The following is a 16609-nucleotide window of genomic DNA, read 5'->3' on the forward strand; positions in this document are numbered from 1 at the left end:
AAATTTACGGATCTAAATTTCGAGTTTTGTAGCTTGAATTATAATTATTTTAGTGACTGCTGTACAGGAGGACAGCTTTATTATGAATGATGAAATTAAATTTGAAAGTAAATTTTTATGCCCCGAACTTTTAAGTTAAGTCAAGTAACGCCTCATGCTCGACTCCGGCCATGGTCTCGGGTAAGGGGTGTTACAATCCTTCTCTGTTGCCATAATAGTTGAGAAGCCATAATAGTTGAGAAAAAAAGAGAGGAATGGATTGGGATGGTTACTATTTGGCTTGTGATTATTTATGTATGTATGTGTATGCATGCATTCAGAAGGGCTTGGCCAACCTAAAATGGGATAATTATGTTTTAATAACTTCAAAAATTATAAATTTATAAAATAATATATGATGAAGTTATAGTTTAATTCTTAAAAATAATAAAAATTTGATTAATCCTTATAATAATTATAATAGTATATGATAATATTATAATTTAACTCTAATAAAAATATAAAACCTAACAAACATAAAATTTTTGATTTCTTCTTGTATGTGTGCATATATATCTATATGTACGTACGTATGTATTTCAATGTGGCCTTGTTGGCTTGGTCTGTTAAAGATACGACCGACTCAATTGCCTGCACCTTTACCAACTTTGCCGTAGCATCACCCAAACCCCATACCTCTCTCTTAGTTGATATTTTATATCCATGAAATTCAAACCCCTAAAAATATCTTTCGTTTCACCAAATATCTTCTTTCTTTCACTAGCTTTTGCAATGAGACCCTAAGGCCTGTTGGACCCATGGGGCAACCCATGCCTAATTTAGGCATATAATTCGATATTTCAGTTTCTTAACTCTTTAAAAAAAATGTGTCGAAGCCAGCAATTCATCAGGGACATAAAATAAAATTTTAAAAGTTTGAGGGGCCAAAAACTAAAAAAATTATTTAAATGGAACTTAAATTAAAAACCTCATAAATAAAAGGGACTAAAATAAATATTATACCTCGTAGCGAAAAGGAGACAAGTCCACTAATTGCCCGTTCTAACTACGCCCATAATATGCTAAAAAATTTTGGTTATTTTTCAGATGAAAACATGAAAAATCAACATTTTCTAATGTTCAAGGTCCCCGAAGCTTCAATTTTAGATGTACAAAAATTAAATTACTTGTTTTTATAGTAGAGTGATTGATTTACACTTCATCCTATAGTATAAGGACTTCTCAGGTAATATAACCCATGTTGAGGTTCACTGCTCGAGCTTAGCATTAAAAAAGAATTGACATAATCATGAAATTTCTTCAACGTTTAATTACATCTTATCCATTAATATGGATAACCAAATAACAAAGTTAGTGGCTTGGAGCTTTTCTTTTTTTTTTTTTTTAGTTTCATGCATTTTAAAGGCATGAAAGACAAGACAATGAAACATATCATGAGTGTAAAATATTGATGTACAATGAGTTTTTATGTTTCAATTTTGGTTAAATTTTACTATTAGTCCCTGTACCATGCACAAGTTATAGATTTAATCTATGTACTTTATTTTGGTCATTTCCGGTACATGTACTTTTAGAATTTTAATATTTTAGTCATGGCCAAATGATAGCTATTAAATTATACTATTTTCAAATTTTGATGTGGCAGGCATTTTATCACAATTATATATAAGCTTTTTACTTTCACATATTACTCACATAAATACAAAAAAAAGCCCAATTAATAGATTTAACAATTGTCTTTTATATTAACACTAAAATTTTAAAATTTTAAAATATATAATAACTAAGAATGATTCAACTAGAGAACATGGATTAAATTTACAATTTTACACATATAATACAAAACTAATAGAAGCCTTTAACCAAGTAAATTTAACCGCTATCGTTTTTTCATGACTAAAATTTCAAAATTAAAAAATTACAGATGTTAAATTTGACAAATTCAAAAACCCTAGTTGTGATGGCCTATTGGTCAGGTGTTCAACTTCCCACAAATAGCCTGGGTTGGAATCATCATTGTACCAAAAAATAAAATTAATCAAATTAAAGTATAAATACTAAATTCATAACTTAGGGGACTAATAGAAGAAATTGACCTTTTTAGTTTAAGTTAAAAAGGGCGGTGGTGGGATTCAGGCGTGGTAGTGCTTCTATCTTTGTGGGCAAAAAAAATCGATCCATTACTTACATGTGCACCCATATAAAAAGTAAAATACCATCACAACAAGTGGCCTTTAAATGTCAAAATCCAACCCCCCATTATAAATACCACCCCCCCAATCAACAATTCACTTCATATATATCATTCCACTAAAATGGAGAAAAAATTGCAACTTAAGTCCCTTCATTTCACCTTCTTCTTCCTTTTCTTCTTATTGTTTGCATTTAATATTGTGGGTGCTTTTGGTACTAGGAAAACACTATCCATGGAAGGCTCTAATGCACCAAACGGTGGTTCCAATGGTGCTACTGGTTCAGCCCATGGTCCTAACTGGGACTACAGTTGGGGATGGGGCTCAAGCCCTGGTAGTGGATGGGGTTATGGTTCTGGTTCAGGGAGGTCACCTAATGGGTTCGGGAGGGGTTACGGGTTCGGGTTTGGGTCTGGTACTGGTTCAGGTTCTGGTTCTGGTTCTGGTTATGGTTATGGGAGTGGTGGTGCTCATGGTGGTGGATATGGTGCTGGAAGTGGAACCGGTGGTGGTGGTGGTGGTGGTGGTGGTGGTGGTGGTGGTGGTTCTGGTGGTGGTTCGACTGAAAATGGGAATGGTAACCGTTGGCCATCAAGGAACCCGAACCCTAACCACCATGGTTAAAAACAAGGAGTTTTTGAGGTTTGCTTTGTCAGGTGACAATGGTTAGTGTAATATAAAATACATGGTGTGTAATATATATTTTATATTTTTAATCAATCTATGTTAGTTTTATAAGTTAAAAAAAAAAAACCTATGTACCGTCTATGTGCTTGATTATATCATTTGAGCTTTAAGGCCCTGTTTATTTCCATTTCATGCTATAAATTTTTGTATATTTTAGGTTTTCATGTTGGAAGTTTAAAGTTTATGATTGTTTTATTTTAGAGTGGAATGTATTTTATCGTTTTAGTTAACATTTTTTCTTTTATATACTTTTTAACAAAACATAAATCGTTTAAGAATCGAATTTGAGATTGATATCAACGGTAAAATTGAGATAATAAAATTTTTATCACCTTACTCGTGATTCAATCGAGACAATTAGTTCTGACTGTGTATAATATGATGAAAAAAATAATCCTTTTCAGACATGAAATTTTAAATTCATTTTAAAGTATCAGAGTGAGCCGTGTTTTCCTATTTTGAAATATGCAACAATATTAAAGCCAAATAAAATAATATTATATGGTTTTTTTTTATTATTCAATTGATAATACTATATGGTTTTTAAATGCAAATATTGTTGTTGTTTGCATGGTTGACACTAGAATTGAAATTTGGTTACTCTTTTCGCAAAATATATTAACCGAAATGTAAAGAGATGACATTTTGATAAATTTGAGATTGAAATCTCGATGTCTTTCTTACCAACATAAAACATGGGTGTTCATTAAATCCAAAAAATAGGCTGAAGGAGTTGATGGAGAAGTGCGAGAGTTTTTTTTTTTTTTGTCTTTTGAGAGCATGAATGGGGTCTTTCTTTGGAGCCCATGTAATGATGTTATGGTGACTATAGGGTATGTAAGATATTAAGTATAACAAAGATCATGATGGGTGGGTCTATCATCATTTAAAACAATAGTGGATTTTTAAGACATTTTTAATGTTTAAACAATGTTTCGTAATTTTTTTTATTTGAAATTAGTATGGTATCTAATAATCACATTAAATTTTTATTAGACTTTGAGTCGAGTTGTGTTTGATTCTTAAAAGTGGATACCAACAATAATCTTTCTATAAAAAAAAAGTTGAATGAGCCGATGGAAAAATGACTATAGAATATGTAAGATACTAATATATAACAAACATCAAGTTACTTGTAAGTGGTGGATTCATCATCATTGAAACAATAGTGGATTTTCAAGGCTCTCTTGATGTTTAAACAACCTTCGGTGTTTTTTTGTTTGTTTGAAATTTGTTTGGTATCTTGTAGTTACATTGAGTTTTGACTAAATTTAAAATTGGGTTGTGTCTAATCCCTAAAAGTGGGTGCCAATAATAGTTTCTCCATAAAAGAAATAGTTTGAACGAGCTCGTGGAAAAGTGGTTGTAATTTATGTGAGATATTAACATATAACAAACATCAAGTTGCTAGTGATAAGTGAATTCATCATTATTGAAACAATAGTAGATTTTCAAGGCTCTTTCAATGTTTAAACAACCTTTTGAATTTAATTTTATTTTATATGGAATCTAGTTGGTATTTAGCAATTACATTGGATTTTGATTAAATTTAGAGTCGAGTTGAGTTTATCTCTAAAATTAGTCAGTTTAGACACCAATTTTCTCATCCAAAGACTCAAAAATCAAACTTAAAAGCTTATTTAAATAACATCAAACTTCTTATTACTCAACCCCATTCCAAGTTTCACTTTTAACTGGAGACCAAACTAATTGAGGAAGGCTCGTCTCTTCTTTGCTAATTCCTCCCACTTTGGCATGGTAGGCATTATTGTAATACCTAAAACCCCCAACTGAAAGGGTTTAATTGTATAAGATATTTGCTTATGACTTATGAGTAAAGTTAGAAAGTTAGTCAAAAAGTGGGAGCAAACTGCAATGATTGCTTATATATAATCTGGAGTTTTGAGCTAAATATTAAACATTTAAACACAGCTAATGGATACTAATTCTGCATTTTTTATATACTGGGTTGTTCTAATTGAGCTGTCATTTACTTTCATAATGACATCATTGGAATTTGCTGCATTCCTTGATTCAAAGAGACATGTGGGTATGGGTACAGCTATCAATTAAGTGGGTTGGGCTTATTTTGGTGGATGTGAAGATGACCTTGATCTATTTTTAGTGTAAATTATGTTGGTTTGAATTATTTAAGTTTGAAGGTTAAAATTTTTAGCTCCAATCATTTAAAGTTGGAATTATTTTAAATTTTTATCATTTTAAGTTGGTGTCATTTTAAGTTATTTGTTCGAGTCATTTCAGTTCAATTTTTTTTCTAGTTGATGTTGTTTCAGTTTGTTTCAAGTTGTAAGCGGTTCTAGGTTTGGTTTAGTTTAGGGTAAATTACTCTATTAGTTATCTAATTTTTAGAGCGCTTTCATTTTAGTTATCTAATAATTAAATTTTCTAACAACGGTTGACTGCACACACCGTATCATGTTTATACTTTTATTTTAGTCACCCAACTTTTAAGTCACTTATATTTTAGTCATCCAATTTTGTTTTTAAGTATTGAATGAGATAAAAAATATAAAGGATTAGATTGAAAAAGCGGTAGAAACTAAAATAATGCATTAATTGTTAAATTAAACTTGTTTACCCCATTGCTGAAAGTTCTAATTTTTATTTTTAAAGTTAAATTTTTAAATTTCAAAACATTAATATTCAATTAAATATTTTTTTATCTTTGTTAGTGTCAATCGATTTATTGCTATAATATTTAAATGAATCTCATTCTAAAATATAAATTTTATTTTATATTTTCAAATTAAAATAAACTCAAATAATACGTATTTAATTATTGCCTACGAAACTCATAAAATTTTAATTATATTATCTTAAATCTTCTATACTAAGCTAAAAATAATGAAAAATCATCACAATTAATTAAAATAATTTATTTTAAGCATATATAATATTATATATTTAAACTAATTTTCAATAAAAAAATTGTATACTCAAAATATATATTACATAAAATATATTATATTATAAATAAAAGTGATATTCTTAAAAGTAAAAAGTAAATTTTCTTTTTTGGTTTATTTAGACAACACAAAGTAATCGGATGAAAGTGTAATTAGTATGATAGGAATTACACACTCTTGCAATTACTAAGAATTGTAATTCTCTAGACTTGTTTGAGCATAGTGTAATTACATCGTAATCTCATATGTCATGTTTGGTTGTACAGGTTATAATTATACGGTTACATAAGTTATATTTTTAAAAAATATTTATCTATAATATATATAAAATAACGAGTTTAGCAAAACTTTTAAATAGACGAGAACATATTTTTTTCGTCGTATTACTAAATTCACATATAAATACAATTATAAATTAATTCAAAATAATTAATTAAGATTTAAATGTTTTTTAATAATGATATATATTCATCCCAGTTCATATTAATATGCAGGGACTTTTTTAAGTTTGTCAAAATTATTCCACGTAATTCATAAATTGATAATATAATATATTTATATATTTCTTATACTTCTGTAGGATTCGATTATTCTACCTTGAAATTATTTTTCTAGTGGAAGAGTTCGCTATTCCAGTTTGATATTTCAATACACTATAAATTATTCTCCAGTCGGACAAGAAAAGCACGAAAAAAAATAACATACACGAAAACTATGATTTACGAGAAGGTATTATTACAAGAAAGGTACATATAAAGTATTTATTTTATAATTAAAAATCCATCATTATTATTTACATCTATAATATAGTTAATTTATTTATATCGATTTTGCAATCATCGAAGCAGTGAGGACTGAAAAGTGAAATTATGATTTTATAATATGTGTTTTTAAACTTTGGCTATTTTACCTAAATGACCCAAAAAATAATTATTTACGTAAATGACATTGGTTCAAAAACAATCATCTAAATTATCAGAAATAAAACAATAAAATTAGATTATGGGGACTAGATGGCCGGTACCACTATTTTTCTTATTAAAAAATATTTTTTAGGGTTTTGAATACTAGATGGACGACACTTATGTATTTTTTTCAAACCGTATCATATTAGTATATTTTTATATTGGTATTTAAAAAATAATTTTGGAGTGCTGACACACTGATGGCCGACACCTATTTATCTGATTAAAAAAAGATATTTTGGGCTTAATATTGCGATATTCCCATCCCCTTCTGTTGGGTCAGCGTAGGCCTTTGTTGGCTTGCACCTAAAGGTGTGCATGGGCAGGGCCAGGTTCAGAAAAATTTTTAGGCCCATTTTCTAGGCTCGGGCTCCACCCGGCTAGACTCGGCTCGAAATATGGGCCTAAAAATTTATCCAAGCCCAGTCTGGCTAGGCCCATATTAAAATTTTCTAGCTTATTTCATTAAATAACAAAATTTAAATATAATAAATCAAATACATTTAAAAACAAAAAACAAATATTAAAACAAGAAACAAATAACAATTGAGACTAAAACAATCTTTAAAACAATACACAATTTGAAAATATAATAAAAAAGTGGTTATATTAAAGTTGAAAATAAAATGTAAATATGATTAAAAATAATAAAAATAATATATATTTAGTATATAATTCGGGTCAGGCCTGGGCCAAGAAAGTTTTACCCGAGGCCCTGCCCATTTTCTAAACGGGCCTCATTTTTTTGCCCAAACCCATATTTCGGGCCTATGTTTTTACCAGAACTCTCCTATTTATTTGGGCAAACCTTCGGGCCGGGCCGGGTAGCCCGGCCCATGCATACCTCTACTTGCACCTGACATGCCCAAAAAATATTTTTTAATCAGATAAAGGGGTGCCGGTCGTCAGTGTGCTAGCACCCCAAAAATTTTGCTTTTTTTAATTATTGATATAAATATATACCAATATGATACGGTTTGAAAAAAAATACATGGGTGTTAGCCGTCTAGTGTCTAAAATCCCAAAAATTATTTTTTAACAGAAAAATAATGATGCCGACCATCTAATCCCATAACCTAATTTTACTGTTTATTTTAACTCATTTAGGTGATTGTTTTTTAATAAGGATCATTTATATAAATAATTATTTTTTTGGGGTCATTGGGGTAAAATAGCCATATTCACACAAATAACATTTTATAATATTATACTATTACTTACAAAATATAATTTATTTAAAGTATTATTTAAATTAAATATATTATATAATTTTTTTCTTAATTTTATAAATAAACGCGTAAATTCAAGTGTAACGCACGAGGCCAAAAAAACTAATTACTATAATAAATTAGAGGAATTAACATTTTTACAAGTCTTTATTTCAACCATATTTTTAAGATGTCAAATTAAAAAATTTATGGGACAATTTTTTTATTTATAAATAAGTATATTATTATTTTTATAATATATAACATAAACATGTAAATAAGTTATGTCTATATTTTTTAATCATAATTTGTTTATAAATAAATATATTGCAATTCTTTTAATATTTTACAGGTAAATTATATTTTATAATATAGTTTGAACATAATTTTAGAAAAAAAATAAACTTTAAATAATATAATTTTTGTTCCAACTTTACGAAATTTACATGGATTATTTTTTATAATATCTTTAATTTTTTTTCCACAAATATTCCAAACACTAGTATGTATATTCATGTATGAAAATCTCTATTCCTCCTTAAAATACCAAAAATAAAAAAAATATAAAATGGAATAATGCTCTGTAAATTGGTTTTGGGCCCCGGCCTTTATGGTGGGCACAAATCCCGATATATATATTTTTGTTTTCCCGCTTAATCAATTTTTTTGAAAATTTCATTCCCCCTTTGATTTTGGAGCCACTCCATTTATTATTAAACCCTTCATTTTCCCCCATTCCTTTTTATTTCTCTCCTACTTCCCAAAACCCTTTCCTACATTTCCCGCCGTCCAAATCAGCTCAATTCCTCACTTCGGATTCGGCGCCAGTTCGGCCATCGTTGTTTATCCGGCTCTCTGAACAATCATCGCCGACTGGTCAGAATCCATAAAAGTACCTTTGTTTCTGGTCAAGGGTTTCTTTTCTCTCGTTCAAACCGATAATGCCGAGCACGCGAAGAGCTTCTAATCCTATGAAGGACACTGATTCGACCAAGAATCCGACTCGCTCGAGCCAGCGTAATCGAAAGACAGTGTTGGAGCCGGAAAATGATGAAGTCGTCGTTGTCAGTGAAGGAGAGAACAGTGAAGTCTCTCGTGGTGGTAAGCGGAAGGAAAGCTCTGCCTCTGGAGCGGTCAACACCGCTAAGAAGTCAAAACCAAGTGTAGCTAAAATGACGCCTTTGGAGACCGGGAATGGTGAAGCTATGGCCGTTGACGGCACTGAGAACGGCAGCAAAACGACACCAAAAAATTCGAAAAAGACGAAAAAGGATGTAGCTGTTAATGAAGACGAGGAGGAAACAAAGTTTTTAGGGGAACCTGTTGATGACGAGGAAGCCAGACGCCGATGGCCAAAACGCTATCAAGGAAAGGTGTACATATCATATCCTTTTATTTTCTGGGAAAAAAAGTTTAATCTTTTGAAAGTTCTCTTAAAGTCATAAATTTTCGTAAATCACGCAATAGAATTTTGAGTAGTCCTTTTCTTTTACCTTTTTATTGATATTTACTACTTTTGTCATTAGGGAGCAAAAAAGGTTATTTCAAAGAGTTCGAATGGGTAAGTAAATATTTTTTTTCCCATAAATCAATTTCACTTAAACTAATTACTTACATTGCATCTATTGTTTAATTGAATTAGTGGGTGTTTGTTATCGTTTTCAACGATTTTTATATTTATTTAAGCTTTCAAGTTTTTTTTCCCCTTTTCAATTTAGCATTTTTTTGTTAAAATGACTAAGAGCTCGGTTAGTATCTTAGAAATCGTTTTTGAAAAATGTAAATGAATTTTTTTTTTAAATCCATCATCCGGCATTTTAGTTTGGGGCTAAAAGGATTTTGATAACAGCCTTCTAATTAGTATTGCTTTTGCTATGGAATAAGTGTATTTAGATAGTAAAAAGGAATGCTAAATACATATGATGTAATGAGTTTAAAGGGGCTAAGGTTTGGATTCTGAGTTCAACATTACATAAGATCAACGTAGAAGCATTTGACTGTTTTGGTTGAACAATAACGAATAAAAAAAAAGTGAATAATAACTTTTTTCCCAACATTTTATATTTTTGTTAAGGATCAAATAAACCCTTTGTTGTAGTTTTAAAGATGTGCAACCTTAATTTTCCAATTTATTTGGTACAGTGACTCTGAAGAGATCATTCAAGCTCGACGGCACTATACCCAGGCAAAAGTGGATGGTTGTATGATATTTAATCTTTATGATGATGCTCATGTCAAAGTCAGTATTACTTTCTCATCTATTATTTTGTCCTTATATTTTCTTTTACCATATTTAAGATCATATTAGTCTTGTTTATTTGTTTCATATTGATCTTTTGCATTTGCTTGATTGGTACTTAAACATTCAGTCATTATATTTTTATATATTTTTATTCATTTGATTGTTTACAAACCTTCTCAAATTTATCATCCCCTGAATTGGATATTGTTTAGACTTTGTTAGAATGAATGTTTTTCTCTACATGAAAATACACAATATGCTTGATGTTATTCAATAACTGATTTACAGTACATATTTAGGATTTCTAGCACTAAGTATTCTGGATCCTCTCTGATAAGCAGGGAGGAATTTGAGTAAATGCTCTATGGATTTAGTCATAGTGGTAACTAATTATATTATTTTTGTTTTGTATATATATAGGCTGAAGATGGAGAAGATTGCTATATATGTAAAATTGTTGAGATGTTTGAAGCAGTTGATGGAGATTTGTACTTTACAGCTCAATGGTTTTACAGGGCTCAAGACACAGTAAGATGATTCTTTTGTACTATTTGCATTAGTTTTAAACCTTTTAATTTGACGTTAAATATCATTCCTTTTGCAGGTACTGAAAACGTTAGGCCACCTTATTGACAAGAAGCGTGTATTCTTTTCACAAATTGAAGACGACAATCCCTTGGATTGTCTTGTTGCAAAGCTTAACATTGCAAAAGTATCTTTGAACGTACGTTTTCCGTTTCTTGCACTTCATTTTATTGTCTTTCACTGTTTCACCATGCTGTATAAATATTATGGTTTTTTAGGTTGATTTGGAGGCAAAGAATAAAGAGATTCCAAGTTGTGATTATTATTGTGACATGTTATACAAACTGGAATATTCGTCTTTCACTAACTTGCCGCCAGGTAGCTGTTATTCCTCTGATTTGCTACCCCTTTTTTTGAGTGTACGTCAATGGACATTTAAAATTTACTAATTTGCTTCAACTTCTAATAATTTCTTTTCTTAATCATAGAAGGGAAAACAAATGCTAGCGAAGAAGCTTCATCTACAATTTCTGATGACAGCCCAGATATAGTAAATGGAGCTAACAGTGGTTCCGAGGATGCTTCATTGCTGGACCTGTATTCTGGTTGTGGAGCAATGTCAACCGGCTTGTGCCTTGGGGCAAATATGGCCGGATTAAGGCTAGTGACTGTGAGTTAGTTTACAAGATTTAAATAATTATGCGTTTTAAGTTTTTTGTATTTTGTAAATTCTTATAAATTTAGTTATTTATTGGGTTTTTGTTGAATGAGTTTAGAAATGGGCTGTGGATATCAATAAATATGCTTGTGAAAGTCTCCAATGGAATCATCCGGAAACAACGGTAAAATTTATTTATAATTCATTTTGTTATTTATTGTTGTTGTTGTTGTTTAAATCATGTAATAACCTTGGTGCAATACTCGGTTTCTCAGGTCAGGAATGAATCTGCTGAAGATTTTTTAGCATTATTAAAAGAATGGGAACGGCTGTGTGCTTCATTTTCATTGTCAAAATCTGAGAATTTGGAGAGGCAGTCATTCAATTCAAATGCAAATGAAGATAATGTAAATGATGAAGAGGAAGAGGAAGAGGAAGAGGACGAGGAAGATGAAAATGAAGATGGTGATGGTGAAGTGTTTGAAGTAGAGAAATTTCTTGCTATATGTTACGGTGATCCGAAAGAGAAAGGGGAACGTGGGTTGTACTTAAAGGTATTTGAGCTTTATAACCTTGATGTTTATTGGCCTGTAATAGCTCTATTAATCTCATGTGGCCAATTGTTTTTTCTTCTTTCATTTATTCTCTTTAGAACGTTGTTTTGAAATCCTAGCTTCGGAACTAATTTTACAACTTCAATTCTAGCACTGATTTTTTAGCTTTATGTTTCGCGCGCTAGCTTTGTTCTTTTTACTTTGGGGAACTCCACCATGACTTCTATCCCCTTTTGTAGGTTCGTTGGAAGAATTATGGGCCAGAAGAAGATACATGGGAACCTTTGGATGGATTGGGGTATTTCAACTGTATTTATGATTGATTATTTCGTACTTAAATATGCAAACTTGTCTTTAACAGTATCTTCCTTTTAACAGTGATTGTCAAGAATGCTTGAAGGATTTTGTTACAAGTGGCTTCAAAGCAAAAATTCTGCCCTTACCTGTAAGTTTCTCTTGTACTTTCTTATGTTGCTTTTTAAAAAATGTTTTTGTTTAAATGATATTCATACATAATTTATGCTGTATTATTTCTTTATTTTGTTTGAATTACTCATGTTTAACATATTTGGGTACGGGTTATAGATATGATCTTTCATTAACTTTTCAAATATATAGAAAAAAATTTTAAAAAAAATGTATATACATATGTATAAACCCAAATCTGAATTATATATAACCTATAACATTAGCCCTTGCTTTTTCTCACAACAAGGTAGCGTCTCTAGGGAAGGACAAGATAATTATAAAATCGTAGAGTATTTCCTGAATTCACAACATAAATTTGCCTTGTTTTTGTTATAATCACAAATTCTTAGTATGTTCTGTATTTTTTTCCAATGCCTAAAGGGTGATGTTGATGTGATTTGTGGAGGGCCTCCATGCCAAGGTATCAGTGGCTTTAATAGGTTTAGAAACAAGGATAACCCTTTGCAAGATGAAAAGAACAAGCAACTTCAGGTTTTCATGGAGATGGTGGAGTACTTGAAGCCAAAGTTTGTTTTGATGGAGAATGTTGTTGACATTGTAAAGTTTGCAGAGGGATATCTTGGACGATATGCTTTGAGTAAGCTAATTCATTTAAATTACCAAGTCCGAATGGGAATGATGGCAGCTGGTGCTTATGGTCTTCCCCAATTTCGTATGCGTGCTTTCTTTTGGGGTGCTCGTCCTAATCAAGTGAGTTTTTTTCCTGTGAATACAAAACATTGTAACTCTTGAATCATTGACGTTGTGTTATAATTAACCTTTTGGAATATGTTGATCTTGTGTTGATTAAGTTTTTCACTAATAAATTCTTAACACTGTTCTCAGAAATTGCCACAATATCCACTTCCTACACATGATCTTGTCCTAAGAGGTGTCATACCTGTTGAGTTTGAGGTACCAAAACCTTTCTTTGATTTTAATTTTTAAATGCTTCTATATTCTCACAATACTTAGTAAATTGCAGATGAACACTGTAGGCTGGGAAGAAGGTAAAAAAATAGAGTTGGAAAAGAAACTTCTACTAGAAGATGCCATTTCTGACCTTCCATCAGTATGTTTTAAGATTACTTGAAGATTTTCCCTCCTTTTTTCACTGCTTGGCTAGTTCATTTATCAGTTACATGTACCTTTATGTAACTCAATTATTCTTATAGGTTGGAAATTATGAGGATAAAGATGAAATGGACTATGACAAAGATCCTAAAACAGAGTTTCAAAGATTCATCAGGTTAAGAAGAGAGGGTATGTATACTTTTCATATTTGCTAATTATTTATATTCATTCTCTGAAGTCCATGTTAATGAAATTGTTTTGGATGGGCGTTTTTCAAGTGTGTCCGACATGAATATTTTATGATCGATTTCTTTGTCTTGTAGAGATGCCTGGTTTTTCGTCATTAAATGCAAAACCAACAAAACATTTGCTCTACGATCATCGTCCACTTCAACTCAACACGGATGATTACCAACGTGTTTGCCGGGTTCCCAAAAGGAAGGTACATCATTTCTCCCCATCTCAACCCAATCGGCTTTGTGTTCTGCTAGATGCTTCTTCACTTGCTAATTTCTTTCATCTTATTTCTCATTTTATCAACTTTAGGGAGCAAATTTTAGAGACTTTCCAGGTGTTATAGTTAATAGTGGCAATAAAGTTGAGTGGGATCCTAACGTTGAGAGGGTTTATTTGGAATCCGGAAAACCATTGGTACTCTTTTTCATTTTGTTCTTTTTGATATTCTTCTTAATCTGCTTCCATTAAGGTGCACTTCATAACATTTTTATGAAAACAATTACAGGTCCCTGATTATGCCATGTCTTTTGTCGGCGGCTCATCAAGCAAGTGAGTATTTTGTCTGTCACACGTCTCTGATAATAAGAAAGAAACTTTTGGATCACGTAACCTTACTGTTATGAGATTTTGTAGACCATTTGCTCGTCTATGGTGGGATGAAACTGTACCCACAGTGGTCACTAGGGCAGAGCCTCATAATCAGGTTATAATTTATCCACACATTATACGTTATAGTGTTTTAGTTTATTTTCATATTTTAATTTTTGTAACTATATGTGTTTTTGTACCATAGCATTCATGACTTGCAATGATCTGGTATGTCTTTGATAGGCGATATTGCATCCTGTACAAGACCGAGTTCTCTCAATTCGCGAGAACGCAAGGTTGCAAGGCTTCCCTGATTACTACAAGCTTTTTGGCCCCGTCAAGGAAAGGTACTTGTATAAGCGATGCCTTTTTCCAATTATGTTGTTTTGATCACGTCCTTTTGCAATTATTTGGTTTCAAGCAATGTTGTTTAAATCAGATCAATCAATTGTATTTGTTGAATGAGAACCGGTTGGAGTTCTAGTTCAAAAAAAAAGGGCTAGGTTGGATGATCCATGAAACACTGAGAATAGATTTAACCAAGTATGTTTAAAAAATAATAATGAATTTTTAGTAATTTTTTAATTTGAATTGATTGAATCAAGAGTCAATGATTTAAATGGTTGAATTATTAGTTTGGTTTTGTAAACTTTTCTTTCATCTTTTAGGTTTTGTTTTAAAAATTAAAATTGTTATCAAATTGATCATGTCATTGGTTTTTACCTTTCAGTTTGATTGTCGGTTCAATGAGAATTAAATAAATAATTAAAAATTTAAATATATATGAATTGGTTCAACTGCTTTTTCTTAATATATATATATCGGTTTTAGGTTTCTTACGAGTGGTTTTTCTAGAAATATGTTCAATCTTTTGTTTGGATGGTTCCAACAACAGTGCTTTCAAGCATGAAAACCAACATTCATTGTCTTTCCTCCGGTTTAAGTACACTCTACAATTAGTGATAGAGATCAGTCTTGTATCTTGGCTATTTTTCATATCATATTCTAGTTTAACCAAAATTTAATATTTAGTGTTGCAAAATTGAGTCATATTATGATAATCTGTTTGGCGTGACCTATGTATAATAGGTACATTCAAGTTGGAAATGCTGTAGCAGTGCCAGTTTCAAGGGCATTAGGGTATGCCCTGGGATTAGCTTACCAAGGTGTAGTTTCAAATGATGAACCATTAACGAAACTTCCTCCAAGATTCCCTAACATATCTGAGAAAGCTTCTTCGGATTCATCTCAAGATAATTCTTAAACTTCCTCTTTTTTCTTCAGTCTAAATAATATTAGTCAATGGAATTGTGTATTACTTTTTAGATTTTGGAACTCTTAAGAGTAACTAAAACCTAGTTTAATGTTCTTCATTCGAGCCCTTGTTGTACTACTACTTGTTGTCGGTGCTAATATTTTTTTAATTGAGTTTTAATGGTTAAAACCCGTAAGGTAAACTAGTTACTCAATTGTTAGTATGTTTTTATTTTGGTCCTCTAAATGTATTGCTAATAAGGTAACTATTAGTTTACATTTTTTGTATTGCACTTATTTGAGTAGAATTTGAGTTGAAATGATATATGCATGTATTAAGTTTGTCAAAAAGTAATGGATAAATTTATTAGTGATTATAAGACTTGATGTTAAAATGTGTCTTATGAAATATTTGATTAGGCACATTATACTATAGTGTCTTATAATCACCAATAAATTTATCCATTCCCTTTTGACAAACTTAATCCGTTCATTTAACATATTGTCTTGTAATATCGTGTTTATATAAATTGTGCAATGGTATGGGGATTATGGAATTGATGTTTATATACGTGTATTATTGCATGATGTTCATATGGTGTGATGAGGCTATTTGATATATGAGTATTATCATTCCTCATTTGATTTCTAACATACTGTGCTATTGTAGAGTGTGCCATATCATTTAAGTAAATAATGAAAGATGAATTAAAGGTTAGTATAACGACTTTTGATTGGGGAAGGAAGAAATGTGAAGTCAACATTGGTTATAAGTTGGCAACTGTAAGCTAAAACAGGCGGCTTGAAAGGCAAGTGAGGCTTACTTGAGTTAGAAGGTAGTAGTATGATGCTAATGCATGTTATATTTTGCATGAGGAAGTCTAGATGTGTTTAGAAGTGAATTGATGATGTTTTAATCGCTTTGATTGGATGATTTAAATGTGTTTTGAGGTTGCCTCTTACTTATATAAAGTTTTTGATATCGATCCAAATTAATTTTTAAATTAGATTTTTTGACGGTCAATGTATC

General features: G+C 30.9%; 2 protein-coding genes across 3 annotated transcripts; both read left to right on the top strand.

The window, feature by feature from the left end:
- Positions 1 to 2234: 2234 nt before the first annotated feature.
- Positions 2235 to 3043, top strand: LOC107938001 (glycine-rich cell wall structural protein 2). The gene has a single exon (XM_016871024.2). It carries the CDS (start codon positions 2316 to 2318, stop codon positions 2814 to 2816), a length of 501 nt encoding a protein of 166 aa, XP_016726513.1. The 5' UTR covers positions 2235 to 2315; the 3' UTR covers positions 2817 to 3043.
- Positions 3044 to 8678: 5635 nt separating this feature from the next.
- On the top strand, positions 8679 to 15794 carry LOC107938019 (DNA (cytosine-5)-methyltransferase CMT3). Of its 2 annotated transcripts, none has more exons than XM_041117326.1 (21): positions 8679 to 9352; positions 9506 to 9540; positions 10122 to 10218; positions 10642 to 10749; positions 10826 to 10945; positions 11025 to 11124; positions 11235 to 11416; positions 11523 to 11588; positions 11680 to 11958; positions 12198 to 12256; positions 12337 to 12403; positions 12808 to 13137; positions 13273 to 13341; positions 13412 to 13498; positions 13602 to 13689; positions 13824 to 13942; positions 14047 to 14151; positions 14243 to 14286; positions 14371 to 14440; positions 14569 to 14672; positions 15415 to 15794. In XM_041117326.1, the coding sequence occupies exons 1-21, from the start codon at positions 8921 to 8923 to the stop codon at positions 15587 to 15589; spliced, it is 2736 nt and encodes a 911-aa protein (XP_040973260.1). In that variant the 5' UTR covers positions 8679 to 8920; the 3' UTR covers positions 15590 to 15794. The 2 variants fall into 2 exon arrangements, with proteins under 2 accessions (XP_040973260.1, XP_040973261.1); XM_041117327.1 differs by having other exon boundaries at positions 11238 to 11416.
- The last annotated feature ends 815 nt before the right edge of the window (positions 15795 to 16609 follow it).

Source organism: Gossypium hirsutum, chromosome A07, assembly GCF_007990345.1.
Source record: "Gossypium hirsutum isolate 1008001.06 chromosome A07, Gossypium_hirsutum_v2.1, whole genome shotgun sequence".
Taxonomy (NCBI): Eukaryota; Viridiplantae; Streptophyta; class Magnoliopsida; order Malvales; family Malvaceae; genus Gossypium; species Gossypium hirsutum.